Raw genomic sequence first — 17,025 nt, forward strand, 5'->3', positions numbered from 1 at the left:
TTCCTCCTTTTCTGCAGCCCTGATCATACTACATAATAACACTGAGGATGTAATAGAGCCATTATTAATGACGCCGTTAACCTGGTTGCTTTCATAGAACTTCAGCCCACTCTCAGTTCAGATAGAGGGAGGAAAACAGACAGATGAGAGTGCATAAATAATTGTAGTCTGGACTCGGCACTTAACATTGCAGATATATTTTTTTTATTTATGCTAAATCTGAAGGGCTCCCAGTGAACCAAATGTGACTGAGTGTGCTCTGGCAGGAGACTTAAAAATGCTTGAAAACAACATCATAATCCTCAGTCAAGAGATGAGGACCCTCTTAAAAAATGACTCTGTCCTTGTCCTCTACAAATTGACAGCAGGAGTGACTGCTATGCTAATTTTCGATGTGGTTCTTAGTCATTGTCTGTTTTACACACTTGGTGCAGACAGACTGAGCCTGAGTGGCAGGCAGCCACGCTGACTGTGTCTGCTATCCCTGGCATGTCGGCCACATCCTGCAGCAAAACTGAAGGGTCACAGTTCACAGGCCAGTTCGCTGGCTGTGGCTGACCAATGAAACCAAGGCTGCGGATACACAAACACACACAAACACACACACACACACACACACAGGCACACTTACAGGATTTCTACACCCTCACATGAGCACATATAACAAATGGAAAAAAAGAGTCACTGCCAACAGCTTTAATGGACTAGGCTGTATTGGGAACACCAGGTGTTGCAGGCCCTATTTTAATAAGTGTGAGCCAGACAGACGGATTTCGAGGCTGCTCTCAGTCAATTAAAACCTGTCTCCTCCAACACACCGCCTGAGAGTCCTTCTGCTGGCCATGAGGATAAACACTGGCAGACAGCACAGTGGGTACAGTGATGTTAAACTTATCACAGGAGCAGAAACACGAGCAACTTTCACAGAAAACTCCAGTCCGCTTCGTCTGCAGACTCCTGGTAGGAGCTCGGCTGAGCCACGAGTCTGTGTTCTCCTCTCCATCTATTTATCTTTAAGGTGTGCGTACGTGCGCGTGACTTTTTCCCTCTTGTCAGAATGTGACATGAGCAGCTAATTTAACAGCCATGTAGAGAGAGGGTCCTGTATCCCCGGCAACCAAACAAACGGAGACATGTGCTTCCTCTTGCTGTTGGCTACGCATGACGGTTTGGATAAACACCGGGTGAATACTGGAAACTTTCACTCTCACATTTTCACTCACGCGCTCTGTCTCTATTTTTTCCAGGTTACTTTCACAGGACAAACCATCTTTGGGAAAAGGCAATCAGGGTACAACAAGACATGCACGTGTTTCAGTCAATGGAAGAAAATACTATTGGAGACTCCGCTCCTTTTCGGTGCTTTAAATACCGTTCCAAGGGACATTTTTAGACTGTTTGCTGGCGCAGAAGGGTTATGTCATTACAGAGTATCTAGATAAGTGAGACGCCAGATGCAACGGCTGTTTACATCTGTTACTGTTCAGGTCCTGTTAATGGCACTGGCTCGACACGTCTCAGTGTGCTCACTTATCAAGGTTAAATAAAGAAAGACATAAAAAACTGCAAGGCATTGTAACAGGACAAGTATAGCCTCAAACTGCTGTTTGTAATCAGATTAAGTCTTTAGGTAGGTGGGAGGTATTCAAATAAACCAAGAAGGAATCTGACTTTTTTTTTCTCTCCAAAAACAGATGCGAGAAATGACTGAGAAATGTGTTTAAAAGCAAAAGCTCTGGGACTCACAGGTCGTAGTGTTGATTCCACTTGGGGTCAAGTGTGTTCCTCACAGTGTCTGTAGAGTGGCATTGTCCTGAGCCGTCCACAACCACCTTGGCAAAGGGATCAGGAAGGCCTGCAGAGAGAGGAGAAAACACAACAACACCACACTCAGCCTCAGACTCATCAACCAAGAGTAAATATGAGATGACAAACTGTTTAACAAGACAAAAATGACAACAGTACGCAGCCACGTTGGCTACACGGCAGATGGAGATAAATACAGCTGACGCAGATGCTGTGTTGTTTACAGTGCTTGTTCCTGCTTTAGGACCAGTCCAGACTCGTCACAGATTAGTCATTATTTACCTGCACAAACATTTTGTCTTTTGATGTCATATGAGGTCCTTTGTCAATCAGGCAATTCCAGGTTATCATTTATCAGGAGAAATAGAAAACATTTGCCGGTTGCAACATGTGTTGGGTATGTTATGTCGAGCTCCATCGCATATCATCAGAGGCTAAAGTGCAGAAACACTTTGGACACTGTTTTTTTTTTTGTTTTTTTTTACATAAACTAACTTCATGATTCACCACTCCACAAAGCAGAGAGAGAGATAGTAACAATAACGCAAATGATCCTGGCTTCAAATAAGTCCATGTGGTTGAAGCATGAACACGAATAGACACAAATGCATCAAGACATGCACAGTGACAAAAAACAGAGCAGCTCTATATAGACCTAGTTCACAAATGAAGACACAGACATTTTTATCTCTGGTTTCGGGGCTGCTCTGCTCCAGCTCCCTGACTGAATGTTTGCTCAGCTCCTGAGCATTGGAATGGCAGGAATGGGCACCACAAAAATCACCTGAGTGAGCAGAAGACCTTTACATGCTCATTCACCATGACAGCCTGACCCAAACACACCAAAACACTCACAACACTGCACACACCTATACACCACTTATTAAGTCTTTAGAGGACTAGATGAACTGACGGTTTGATGCTGAGAGGTTGTGGAAAAGTGTATCAGGGTATTTCAGTGACGTTATTGTAGACACAGTTTGTCAGGTCTCACATTTGAATCTGCAGTTTTGTGTTTAGAGTGATGGAGCACTGTGTAGACAACACTCTCCTACTACCAAGGACATATGTAGTAAACCCTCCACTCTGCTGAAACAGCTGTGTAAGTGGATCCTATTGTGCTGTTGACAGCTAACAGCAAAGTGCCCCACATTTCTCAGTCTCAAGACGTCTTTATAGTGCATGCATCATATATCCACAAAACCAAAAAGAGGAAAACAGGACATGAAGAGAAAAGACAGGTTGATCATAAGCAGCTGTGATTGGCTGATACTTACGGAAGAAGTCCTTCTTCACCAGGTTTTTGGCGCACAGCACTGAAAAAGAGAAACAGTCAAGAGTTAATTTAACATAAACACAACATTCACAAATAGTAAATCAGAGTTATGCGGTTAACAGTTCTGCTGACGAGCAGCAAAGCCATCTGAAACGGCTCATTTACCTTCTTTTAAGTTTTATGTTTTTACTTCAGACGCAAATGTTAGAAAAGTGGCAGGAATGTACATGGGTGGGCAGCAGGAAATGATTTGTCTAGTTCAGGATTCAAGTAGGAAAACACTGCGGAGAAACAACTGCATCACGGGCCTGAGTCACACACAGGCTAACTTTGGCACAGACTACACAAACCATTGCTTACCTACAATTGGATGGCATTTTTATAGAACAGTATGCCAACAATGTATGTGAAGAGAACACCTTGTCGACAACAGCAGAGAAAGCGAGTTTAAAACTGAACCTGTAGAGCAACTAACAATTACAACATTCAGGCTCCAAGCCAGAGGAGGTGATGTTGTGTCTCTTGTTCTCCTGCCTGCAGCAGAGAGGCTGATCCTGTTGATCGACTCCAGGAGCCATGGAGGCGGTTGCTGAGGTGATGAGGCAGAGCCACTTACACCCTCCTCCTGTACATGTGTAGATGGATGAGGAAGCTCAGTAACCACCTGGACGTCTGGAGTTAAGAGTTACAGCCAGTGAGTCAGGCTCATGGAAACACAGTTTTGGCTCAGCTTATTCCTGCGATAAAGTCTGCTGAGGAACAGGCACTAATTGGTCTGGATACTGATGTGGTTGCTTCATTGGGTTGAAGAGGGATGAGACAAAAATGCATGTATATGTAAAATGTATAAAAACCTACAGGAGTGAGAGAGTGGTTTATATTTAATGGCAGTCATTTTAAAGAAAGTGTGCTAAAAATAAAAGGTTCACTGCTTCACAGAGATTGATTTCACACGATTTAAAGTCTCACTCCGCTAAAAAATGTGTTTCGCTCATTATCACTTCACTTGATGTTTGAGCTCTGCAGAATGATGTATGGCTGTTTTCACATTCATCTGCTAAAGAGGAGAAAGTCTGGGCTTACTTTGAATCTGACGTTAGGACACATACGAACTGTAGCAGCGTGGCTTTGTGACATTACACTGGGGTGGGAAGCCAATTGTGATCCGATAAACAACTTAAAGTGTGGTGTAGAAACCTCCTGTGCACATACTGTGCACTGAATGGACTTTAGAGTGAAGCGTCTTGTGAAGCATCTTGTGTCTGTTAGTTTAAGATTTTCAATGAGAGAGAAGCAGTAACCATATTTTTTTTTTTTTTAATTTTACATGAATAGTTTGAATTTAGTGAAAAGATTCATCCTGGCCTTTCACTGCTGAGCTGCTGCTATGATTTATTCATATTGTGCAAGAAAACAGGTGAGGTTTCTTCATTTTAGGCAAATTCTAATATTTAGTTTTATCTGTTGTTTGCAAATTTGTAATAATTAATGAATGCAGGTCTTTTCCTATTCTCCATTTCTCACTGGTAAATGAGATTTCGATCTCAGTGTGACTTGCTTATTAAATATATATATGTATTTGTGCCTTTTAGCTTTTCTAGGCTTTGTGTTGTGTTTAGTATTAGAAGTAAAACAGAAAAAGTAATAATGATAATTCAGCTTGTAGCCACAATAAAATTGCACAAGAATAGGTATTAAATACTTCTACACCTGCAACGAACCACTGATCAGCAGCTGATCAAAATGAATCTGTATCTATTTAGTCCCGCTCTCGCTCTACTGACAACAACTCGTCTGTGGCTGTAGCCAGGCTAAAAACAACAAAGCATATTGTTTATTTACATATAAAGCGGGGAAGTGAGATCAGATCACAAGCGCTCACTCTAGACACATGTGGAGACGCATTTTATGGGCAGGTGTAAACTGATGTACTTGGAGCTGACCGCTTTTGATCAGATCACTAAAGATGCATATTAATGCCAGGTCTAAACAAGGCCCTAGAACCAGCTCCAGGGCTGGATTTACAGGTGAAACCATTGGTCAATTAATCAATTAACTGATTGACAGAAAAATAACTGGAAAGCACTTTTGTAATCAATTAATCACACAATTAATTTTCCAAAAATTTGGGTTGCAGCTTCTGCTGCTTTTCTTGTGTGAGAGCAAACTGAATCTCTTTGGACTTAACGCTGATGTTTGGACCAAACCAACAATGTCAAGATGTCACCTTGGACCTTCTCACCATTTTCTGATATTTTAAATATCAAATGATTCACTGATTAATCAAAAAAATTGGATTAACCAGTCACAGCCCCAGCTGGGTGTATGGGCCTTTTCTCTGGCCTGGCCCACTCCCCTCATGTGCAGGTGAGAGTGCTCAGACTTTACTCTGCTAACACAAATAGACAAAGGCACACCCACAGTGGCAGACTGCAGCTTAAGCCATTCAATATACAGCCATTGCCTATTCATCTACTACCCCCCCTCATCCCATGCCACACATACTCAGACACACAACCACACCATTTCAAATATCACCCTGAATCACTTTGGGCCTGAGCTGAGGCAATTTTGCCCACCAGGAAACGGGAGGAGGCCGTAGTTTCAAAGAGATGTGTCGACAGAATTAAATACGCAAATCACCAGCTTCACACACCAACATGTACTAATGCATGGTGTTTACAGCTGCACAAGGGACGGACACACACACAAAGGGTTGAGGCTTTAATGACACAAAACCCCATTAGGAGACAGAGAGAGGAGTGAAAACAGACGACTAAACTAGATGCATACCCTCCTGGGGGAGGACTGGGGGGGGTGGGGGGGGGGGACATGCTCGACAGATGAGGACGAATTTCTTTCTGCAAACATCCCTGGGAATGTGTTACGTTCCAGTGAAACCCACCTCATTTCTAAAACATCTGGAATGCATCGCTTTCGGTCGCACTCTTCCTGAATACACAGGCGAGCATATGCACGCACGCACACACGCACAACCAACCGCCCACCCGCCCGCACGCCCTGGAGACACCTTGCTCTCCACTCCATCTATTAACATCACAGAGGAATAAATGTGGATGTGTAAGTGTGTGCACACTTGGAGGCTTTGAGGGAGGTGGATAAGGTGGAGTAAGGTAGCAGGTGAGCAGACGTTTTCTTTGTGTTTCCACAACGCTTCTGCCCAAATGACACAGACAACGTGTATAATATAAAAGAGAGCTCAACAGTGACTTGATGTTTCCAGAGAGGAAAAAAAAAAACAAAAAACAATCAAATACTCTGTACCATGTCCACAAAGCACAATGCAAATAATCTACATGAGGTAAAGAGAAAGAGTAGTGAACAACTACTATACTCAGCAACACCTACATTCACAGCCCAGACAGGAACAAAAAAACGACAAAGACAAAATGAGACCAACTGCAGGGTAAAGCACGGCATGACATGGCCCACACAGCCAACAGCCAGCTCAGCTTTAACCTAGTGTAGGAAAACCTGCAGACCCTCCTGTGAATAAGCAGTTCTCAGCTCGCCACACAGCAGGAAGGCAACGCTACAATTATACCTATATAGGCTCCTTATGAAAACATATAAGGGGTTGAATTACAGCTGAAAACAGAAAGTGTACAGAAAACCACTGGAATGGTAGACACAGGGAAACAAAGGCACCAGGGAAGCCAATTAAGAGTCTGAGGCTACAGAGGAGGAGAGCGTGAAGACAGCAATCACGATGCAGCTGAATCCAACCATCAGAAAACAGTTGTCATTACAGTCTGAAGAAACAGTCATTATAAAATGTAATGGTGATGTACACAGACTTAAGTTGAGCTGTAGTTTACAGATGTGCATAATAGGTAGTTTCCACTCTGAGAGGATGAAGATCAAAAACCTGTTTCTCAGACAAATCTGAGCAACAGTAACTTGGTGTCGGTGAGGGCTGGGATTGTACTCCTTCAGACCGAGGTCAGATGACGTGCTGTTCGACCACATCGGTTAACCATGGATATATGCGAAGTGAAAAGTTGGTCTACATTGACAGCAGGAAAAGAGGGAGGAAAGGAAACTGTTTAAAAACAGGTGTGCATTTTCCTGGAAGACGTTCATAGCATTGTACTCTAATGTTGACAATGTCATTTGTTTGACTAATTGTCGTGTAACAAATAAAAAAAGACCTAGAGAGAAAAGTTAGTTACACTATAGCTTAGTAAAAACAGGACAGACCAAAATGTGAGTTAAAAGGTAAAGATAAAATTAAAATTTAAGTGTAAATTCCTTATTAAGTGTCGTCATGGTGACATAAGAAAGATGCACCTATGACATAAAGCAAGAAGAAATGTGCGTTTCCTCTGACAATCCTTACATATTTACTTCAAATCTTAAATCAATTTTCTGGGAAATCTGCAAAATCAAATGCAAATTAATGCACAGTTCTATCTACTATTGTTATGTTAATATTATGAGTTGGTTCATGGAGATAAACAGCTGGTGGCTCTAATTATACAGTCTGGTGCCATTAAACCATTTCAGGCGAAGAGGGTGCAACGAGCTGACGTAATGAAAAGACAAAAGTCAAACGTCAGTGATGGAAACTTGACATTTATGTTTGTCTCGTGTTAATTTAAGGAACGTTAACAGTCTCCTCATCGCGCCACAGATCTGATGATTTCATCTGCTGCGACTCTTCATCTCTTCAGCAGAACAGAGGCTTCAGTGGAAGTTTGAGTCACATGCCTCATGTGCGCCATGATTTATTTGCTGTGTCTGTTTCCATTCCAGATACTTTTCTTGAAGTTGTTGCTATTGATGACCATATTTATGAGTGATACAGCAAAAAAAACATGAACAGAACTGATCAGTGAAGTCCCTTTCTGGGACAATAGTTTGGTTACAGTCTACTTAGTTCAGCTGCGACTGCACAAAGCGGTAAGTTTAGTGAACAAAGGACTACTTATGTAGTTAGACTTAACATTCAAACCTTAGAGCAAACTTAAGGTCAGCTAATGCAACAGGCTTCTTTCATTGCTTAAATGTATTTTACTTATCACCCTGTAAATATCTAGTGTAACCAAGCCAAAGAACACAACAGTCTGTCTATTCTCATTTTACTCTTAAGCTTCCACTTACAGGAGAAAAAAAAAAAAAAGAACATACCCAGTCCACACATCCAAAAAGGGGAAAAAAGGATCAAAAACTGAAGTGAGCAGACTACTTCCTTTAGTTAAGCTGAGGGCTTCACCGAGAGTATCAGCAAAGTCTCTGTCTGTCTAAGGTGGAGTGATTGATGCTGTGAGGAGTCGAAGCGGTCTCGGATCTCGAACATGAAGGGTGGGCTGGGTTGGTGGGACCCTTGGTTTGAGCTGCTGTGTCATCCTCTGTGGCAGGATTGGTTCATTCATGTTTAATGGAGCTTCTCGAAGGATTCCAACTTCCCTCGCTCTGACAATCCTTCCCACTCTTTGTATGCATTCATCTGAATTTCAAACACCCCGCCCCCGAGCTTTAAAAGTCTCTCTAATTATGTTGTTTTAATCTTAACTGTGATGGGCTGAATTTATTCTGAAAAGAAATCAAATAAATAAACAGAACGGAGTAGCGAGGGGATTCTGAATGTAGGGCACGCAGGGAAGGGAGCGTGGGGAGGGAGACAATGAACAAAGAAGCTTAATATTTTGATCCAGTGATTCGAAATTTAAATGTCTGCCTTTTTATGCGATTATTTTACGCTCGGGTAATACACTTTCCAGTCATGTCAAACCCCTTGCAGAGATATATCATTAGTCACTATATGACCCAACATACACAGCAGGCTATTATGTTTGAAGCCTTTTAATGACATTAAGTCAAATGCTGTTCCTTGTTTAGCCGCCTGCTCAAAGAAATCCCCCAAAATTGATGCCGTTATGGGAAATGGAGTCCTGATGACAGAAGCCTTTCCCGAGAAAAGGAAGTGGGCAAACTTGCACCTACAGGGCAGCGTCGTAAATCTGTTGTTTTATTGGTCACCCTGGACCGGCGTTCTCATGCTCACACTAAGACAAATGTAATTATGTGCTCCCTCTCTTTCTCCTCGTACATAGAGATGGAAGAGAGACACATACGTCAGCACACACACACACGCACGCACGCACGCACGCACGCACGCACGCACGCACGCACGCACACACACAGAGTCAACCCCACAATGTAATGGAGACATACACACGACCCTAAGATTAAAAGAAATTGTGGGAAAAGTGGAAACATTAAAAGCTGATTTCAGATGCCAGCTAGAATCACATCATTACTGTTCAGAGCTGTTTTTCGGGGAGTGGCAATATTTAGTAAAACCAAAGAATGGAGCAGGTTGCCAGTGTTAATAAGGGGTGAGGGGTTAGATTGAGAGCTTGAATCTGGTGGGTGGACATTATACTGTCCCCAAAGTAAAACCTCTCCCCAAGCCTGTAAACATTTCTGGCACCCTCATACTTCAGAAAGACCATTACAGGAGCGCAACAGCATATTATAGCACAATATTTCATCAAAGAAAAATGTGAAGCAAGAGACAATATATCGTCTAAATCTTATGGAGGTTTGGCAGTTATGTTCTTGTCCTTGGTGGGACATATAAAAACTGCTTCTCTGAACACGTTTCATTTAGGTGTTGGCCCAGCCAACTGAGGGGAAAAGAAACTCCAGCAAACTTTTCACATTTACTCAATATCTGAACAATGACATTATTATCTCGTTCAGGGCTGAAATTAAAACTTTCATAATTGAATAATCTGCATCATTTTAGTTTCTCAATTAATTAATTTCTCAATTAATTAATCATTTTGTTTATAAAGTGCCAGACAATATTGAAAAATGCCTTCTATAATTCATCAGAGTCTAAAATGATGTCTTCAAATTCCTTGTTTTATATGATAATCACTCCAGAAACCAAAGATATTCAAATTTCTATCACATGACAAAGAAAAGCAGAAAATCATCATGAATAAGAAGCTAAAAAACCAGGGCAGTATCAGATTTATTTTTTGTTTGAAAAGAGAGTGAAGCTGATCTGGCAAGCATTTTATTTTCATTGTAGAGTAGCTAGATGTATATTTTTATTTGAGTCATTCATTAATTGCATTTGCACCGAAAGTCTGAGAAAAAATGTTAAACTGTCTTTAAACAGTTTAAGCATTAGGAGTGTATTTCATCTTGTGATGCCACAGTTGTGTCATATCATGAGTGTTTAAACAGCTGAGTCCGTATCACACAGGACTAAACCATGAGACGACTGTGTCGCTCCTCAACGCCTCCTAACTTTCTCCTCCTCTGTCACAAAAACACACAAGACACTCAGTCCGGAAAAGCATCACATAACCCTGAGCATCTCGGCCCATCTAAAATCCTCTGTTGTCATAGCAACGGCAAGTATCGAGGCAAAGCTGAGAGAAGGGTTTCTCTGTGTCGCCTGTGTTTCTCATTCCGGTCGCACTGCCTCACACAGCCAGGGACTGCAGCGCTGACTGATGGGGCTGAGGGTGGGGTGGTGGTGGTGGTGGTGGTGGTGGTGGTGGTGGTGGTGGGGGAGTTAGAGACACCCCCACAGAGAGACAGACAGGATGAGAACCACTGAGAGATTCACAGCAGGAGATGGGTACAGTCATTTAAAAATGACAGTCAAAGAAAAGTCTATCAGAGGCTTTTTTTTCCACTGCAGCAAATCACTTGCACCACAATGGACTTGATGGGGACGACAAGTCAGCTCAGTTTTTCACTGCCAGCTGATTCTGTAGGAGGTCATCCATACAACACAGCATCAGTCAAACACACAGGCGCCTGAACATGTCACTGTGAGTAATAAGTTTAACATCTCCATTCTGCAGCTCAGGCTGTGAGTGATGGCTTCACCGAGGTCCACCTCTCCATCAGTGGCTCATCCACACGACACTTTTGACCGGGAACAGCGATCACATACAACTTCCTCCATCTGATAAATGAGCAAAACCTTTTAGGCTGAAAGCCCACTACACTTTTACTGAGTATTGCTATTTTAAACAGACTAAAGTAGAAATGTGACGGCAGACACACAAACAGTTAAAACACGTCAAAGCACAGTTTAAAAAATTGCAGCATCACCTAACAACCACCTACAGTCTCACACATTACCGCTGCAAGGAACAAATACCTGGCAAAAATTTGTCAGTGACTATGTGGTAATACAACCCAGTGGCTCACACAAGGAGCAGGGGTGTCGTGTGTGTGTGTGTGTATGCTCTTGGTAGCTGCTCGGCTGACTGCAGCTTATTAGTCACATAATGGCTTTCCACATAACAGAGCCGCTTCCCAGAGGACAGCAGGGAAAGCTAAGCAAACACCACATACGACTGATTATGAGCTCAAATTTGCTCAGCTCCTTCCTGTCTCTTTGTAAAAACGAATTCCTCTGAGTGGCAGCAGCAGCTCTGTGCAGGCAGACGCTGAGACCTTGGGGTGAAGTTAAAGTTCCACCTGTGGCGAGAGGATGGGCCGAGTTTCTCACAGCCTGGGACACAAAGAGCCCCACTGTGCAGGCGAATCAATGAAGTTCACCAGACTCAAGCCAAACACCTGGGGAGGGGTAGGTCACATGACGTCTAGGGGAGGGTAGGGGAAGGGAGGGGGCGTCACCATGGCAGCAATCGCTGGTCGAGAGACAAGATGGAAGTGGGAATCTACTTTTGTCTGTTGTCAAGTGATATATTTTAAACAGTCACACACAAACACAAAGAATCATGGGAAAAGGAAAGAGCACTGTGGGGAAAAAGAGGGTTCACACTGCCTCTAGTCTGTTGCTCTGCGGTTAACCATCACACTGGAGTCTATGAGGTGGAGGAAATGGGGGTGTGGGAACAGAGACGACAGCCTGGTCATATTGCGCCATTCCCATCCCTGTCCTCAAAAAGCGTGGAAACAGACTAATAAGAGGAAGAGGGAGATGAGGCATTTCAAAATATCAGCCGCTCTCTTGGTTGCATTGAATCATAACTGTGTGAGAACCTAAGCAAATCTCTTCAGACCTACTAGCTTAGGTTGACCCCAGTCTGAACCTCCCTTCCTGTCCACCTGGTTCCTTCAGTCCAGAGCACTGACCCAACCCCGCCAGACAGTCTGACACATCTTCAGGGAACAGTACTCCCCCACCTCCTCCCACAGCTCTCCCAGCCCCCAACCTTTCCTCTGCCTGTCTGCCTGTTTGTCTGTCTGCCCTGTTTTGACTCCAGGCCCAGGACCGTGTACTCTCATGCGCAGCATTGTTCTTCTATAAACAAAAGGCTTCCTCTTCCCCTCCCCACTCCTCCCTACCCTCTGTGGGACTTAAAACCTGAAGGCAGGGACAAAGCTGGAGATGAAGACGGCTGAGTAATGACTGACAAGTGCTGATGGTTGTGCTGGTGAACCTGTTCTTTCACTGTCTCTTGCTAATCTCTGAGCCATCTCCTTATCAATCTCCTCTGACAGTGTGTTGGGTAATGTTTGGTCTTGAACGCTGCCTCTGTAAGCCTCTGTCACTGAGGCTGCGGTGGAGGGAGGCCGATATTAGCTGGGTGCTGGAGCTTCTACGCATGGCAACCTCACAGACAGGGAGCCATGCAGGCTAACACAGGAAGGAAATAAGGCGCAGTTCATTGGGAATAAGTCCAAGTTCATTTTGAGCTGAACCAACTCAGCAACTGACCAGTGGTCGTTTTTGACCAAAAGGTTCCAGGAACTGTGGAGCCTGACGTACTAAACTCAGTGACTGAAGAGTCTCTTTTCAAATTCCTGTTCCTCAGTTTCCACAAGATCTGAAGAACCACAAAAATGAGATCAGTGGCAGATAACAACTCTGTTTGAAACGAAACAGAGTTGTCATGTTTTGATTTTTGTTTAATAAAAATCTTTAAAAAATATGCAAAACTTCATCTACGTTCTTCTGAGTGGTTCACGGTTATTTATTTCTGCTAAGGTCTGTAACCGCAATGAGATCTTTCTTTATTTACGTCACACTCCCTCTCCCTCATTCACTCGCTCACCCACCGCCCACGCTCTCGTTCACCCCCTAGCTCTAATTCACGTATCTCAAAACAAGGAGGGAAACCGACAACAAAGCCTATCTTTGTTTGTAATAGCAACAAGAAATGTTGACCCTTTGCCAAGGAAGAGTAGCTGCTTGTGATTGATGTACGCAAACTGTATTTGCTTTAGGGTCTGTGCCTGACCAGTCAGTGACACACAACCTTTAACTTGAAACCTTACTCATAATTTCCTAAAATTGAGTCGGTATTTAGATGTGAATAACAAGGATGCTTCCAAGAAAGTTGCTACAGTTCTTACGTACCCGCTTGTTATCGTCATGTTTTCGAGAATAAAGTTGTTGGAAATAATATTTATGGAAAATAGTTTATAGTTAAATATAAACTGTGACTACACTGACAATGAATAATTTCTAGGTAAATATAAGCTAGTTTCCAGGAAATTATGAGGAAAGTTTCCAGGAAATTTGATAGAAAATATGGCACCCGTAAAATAAAGTATCACCAGGTTGCTTCAGTCAAAACACAGGTTTAGGTTGTGGGTTCCTCAAAAGGTTTTTGGGCCCCTGAGGTAGGGTCCTCCAATGATAGAGTGACCAATTTACAAGGCAACACATGGTTAATTAGAAAAAGGTTGCAACTGACTAAATATTTGCTTCGATAATCTGAAACATGTAAGATTTAACACGAGCAAGTGTGACTGCAGCAACAACCTCATTGTCGCTGAAAAGCTGATACCAGACAAACAAGCTCTAAAATAAGCCCAGCTTTACGGGGCAGTCCAGCGCCACAGAGTCAACCACCGAGTGCATTCTGCGCTGCCCTGCTCATGACAAAAGTGGGTTACTTTTTAAAGACCTGGCTACACCACTTAAGTTTAGCTCTTAACTGGAGTCAGGCAGAATAGAGTGAGGGAGCAGGGTAGGATTTCAGGAACTTGGTCCAACTCTTCATGGGGTGCAGGCTAACTGTGGAAATGTGGTTAAGGCAAACTGACTTGTAGGCACTGGGAAATATCTCAGCTTTGGCAGATTTTTAAATCATAGCAAATCCACTTATGTAATATGTAAATCTGATAAGACTTCTTCTGGTCACATATTACAGATATTAGAGTCATTGGTGGCAGAGTGATCATGGAACTACTAAGTGCCAGGAAAATCTTCTAATGCCTCTAAACAGACCTGCAATTTCCAAGATTTAGAAAATTAGAAAGGAAAAAGAGTAACAAAATCTCCCCGTGCATCAGTTTACAAAGAGAGGAAAACAGAAAGGAAAAAGGTCTTGATCCCCTCCTCCCAAGTTTCAAAATATTACAGAGGCATTAAAAGACATGCTCCATCTCCATTTCACACGTGCCCTGAGTGAGGAGAGGAAAGAACGATCCTGTCAACAACTGAGGAGTGGAGGGGAAACCAGCAGTGAAATGTATTAAGAAACTCATAGTCCCTGTGACATGCATTAAACACCACAAAGCAAACACAACATTGAGATTCCCAGGACTCCTGTTACACACTTCAGGAAAAGGACGTCGGGGGACATCTGTTGCACCAAATCACTGTGACCGGACAGGTTAAAAAAAAAAACAAAAAAAAAAAACAACAGAGGAATTAGAGGAAAGACACAAGACATAATATATCCCCCATATCTTCTCTTCATTAAAGGATAAAAGGCCATGACTAAGAGAAGCCATATATCATTATACATCAAGCTCAGATGGAGAAGTGATGAGCGATCTCGTGAAACATGTCGAGACACTCAGAGGAAGCTCAGACCTGTTCTGCCAGGTGGTGTTGTATCTAAATGATGTGCAGCGGTTAGAAAACGATTCAGCATTAAAGCCCAGCAACTGGTAGACATTGTTAATGTTTGGGAAAGCAGCCAAGATAAATAAATGGGCAGGAAGTTAAGTTTTGTTATGGATCTATTTTAGGTGCTGTGATGTGTGAACGCAGGCAGCTGTCACCAACAGAGTTTTCTAACTATTAAGATTTAATGCTGCTGCCAGGCGAAGGGCGACTGTGACTACACTGACAATGAATATAAGTCATTGTGTGTGTGTGTGTGTGTGTGTGTGTGTGTGTGTGTGTGTGTGTGTGTGTGTGTGTGACACAGCGTATCTCTGCCAACAAAAATTGAATGGATGGACAGGTCATGATGTACAATTAGTTTGGAGCTGCACAATCAGAAAATGAATTGGCAACTACTTTGATAATCGATTAAATGTTTTGAGTTACTTAAAAAAATATGGACAAATAAATAAAGAAAATAAATCGATTCCAGCTTCTCATGTGAATATTTTCTGGTTTCCTCCTACAATAGTAAAGTGAATATATTTTGGTTTTGGATAGTTGGTCAGATTGATGAGCCGCTGGCATTGGGCAAACTGCTGGACCAAATAAATAATCAAGAAAATAATGGACAAATAAAAATTTAAAAAATCAATGATGAAAACAATTGTTAGCCACAGCCCAAAATCAGATGCAAACAGAGCTGCAACAATAAGTTGATCAATTGATTAGTTATTTAATTATTGTTTTAAATTAATAGCAAGAATGTGTTTCTTTGTCACACGAGAGTGAACTGAAGTCTGTTGGTCAGACTAAACATGTGAAGATGTCACCTTGGCCTATAGTAAACTGTAACAGGTGTTTTTCACTGTTTATAGACTAAATTAATTGATAAGTCACAAAAAATAATCAACAGATTGCTAAGTAAAATAATCAATAGTTGCAGCCCGAGATGCAAATGGAACAGCCTTTCAAGCCAGGGAAACCATGCGAAACAACTGAAATGTCACCCCCACAGTAAACTGACAACCTGTGGGAAACACTGATGCCAAACCAAGATTGCTTTCCAACTAAACCAGTCTTTAAACGAGGACAAAAGGTGTAAAAGATGTACAATTGCAACAACTCCAACTGAGTCAAGGTCTTATCTTCTTTTGCAAAAACCTGTTTGACTACATGGGGAAACTCACCACACACAACCACACGTGAGAGGAAAGAGGCTGGCAACATTCATAGTGTAAGAACATTTCATCCATCTCACGTCACCTTTTCCCTCCGTGATACAGTCCACTGTAATTGCATAATAGAGGAGTCCACCCCGACTATTTTCAGCCCAAATAGTGGGAAACCATGCCACAATGGCAATTTTTAGTGGCATTCTTGTTACCCCTGCATAGTACATCACTCTCTCTTTCCACTCCGTGAGATACAATGTGCCTAACGGAGAGTCATCCAGGCGAGTAAAGTCTTCCACAGTACCATCACCGCTGCCGCTAAGTGAGAAGTCAAAACAGTGAGCAAAGCAGAGCAGAGCACAGCTCACGCTTCTGCAAGCTTGCACTGCTGTTGGCTGGGACCCGAGCTGTTGTGAGCGGCTGCACGGCTCTCCTAGCTTCTTGGCTCCTTTGCCCCCCTCTGATGTAATGGAGGAGAGTAGAGGAGAAGCCTGGAGCGAGCTGCAGTGAGGAGAGTGGATGATACCAACCTGTTTAGCAGAAGTTGAGGACCACCACACTGCTGTGTTAATTGCCAGATATACGGCTTTGCTTCTCCATTTTGGTTTCCCCCCCGCAAATCCTGGGGAGGTTTAGTTTCTAAGAATGATTTCTCAGCTTCATCTGGGAGCAGGATTACATCATTACCACCCGGCCATATTTTTCCCTTCTCTACCATCTCCTTTGCCAATGAATGTGTTGGACGGAGGCCTCGCAGCCACTTTTTACAATCAGGACAGTAATTGTGTCGTAATCATAGATGAAAGCGCTGCGCAGCCACATACCAACACCCTCCCTCATTTCTTAGTGACGTAAGGTTCATCACCAGCAGTTATCAACATGAACTAGCCCTGATGTCTGACTGAGATACAGCCGTGGTCTCTCCATCAAACAGCCGTGACCAGATGCCGCTGTGTGCA

General features: G+C 42.8%; 1 protein-coding gene across 1 annotated transcript in view; it reads right to left on the reverse strand.

Moving 5' to 3' along the window:
• The window catches only part of smurf2 (SMAD specific E3 ubiquitin protein ligase 2), a 50,539-nt gene that overhangs the window by 24,897 nt on the left and 8,617 nt on the right, over positions 1 to 17,025 (reverse strand). Inside the window, exons 2-3 of the mRNA XM_071474457.1 lie at positions 3,084 to 3,122; positions 1,747 to 1,855 (exon numbers count right to left, since the gene is read on the reverse strand). Coding sequence (XP_071330558.1) covers positions 1,747 to 1,855; positions 3,084 to 3,122 — 148 coding nt within the window. The remainder of the gene's footprint in view (positions 1 to 1,746; positions 1,856 to 3,083; positions 3,123 to 17,025) is intronic.

Source organism: Trachinotus anak, unplaced genomic scaffold, assembly GCF_046630095.1.
Source record: "Trachinotus anak isolate AG129_WGS33_773 ecotype Australia unplaced genomic scaffold, CSIRO_AGI_Tana_v1 ptg000003l, whole genome shotgun sequence".
Lineage (NCBI taxonomy): Eukaryota > Metazoa > Chordata > Actinopteri > Carangiformes > Carangidae > Trachinotus > Trachinotus anak.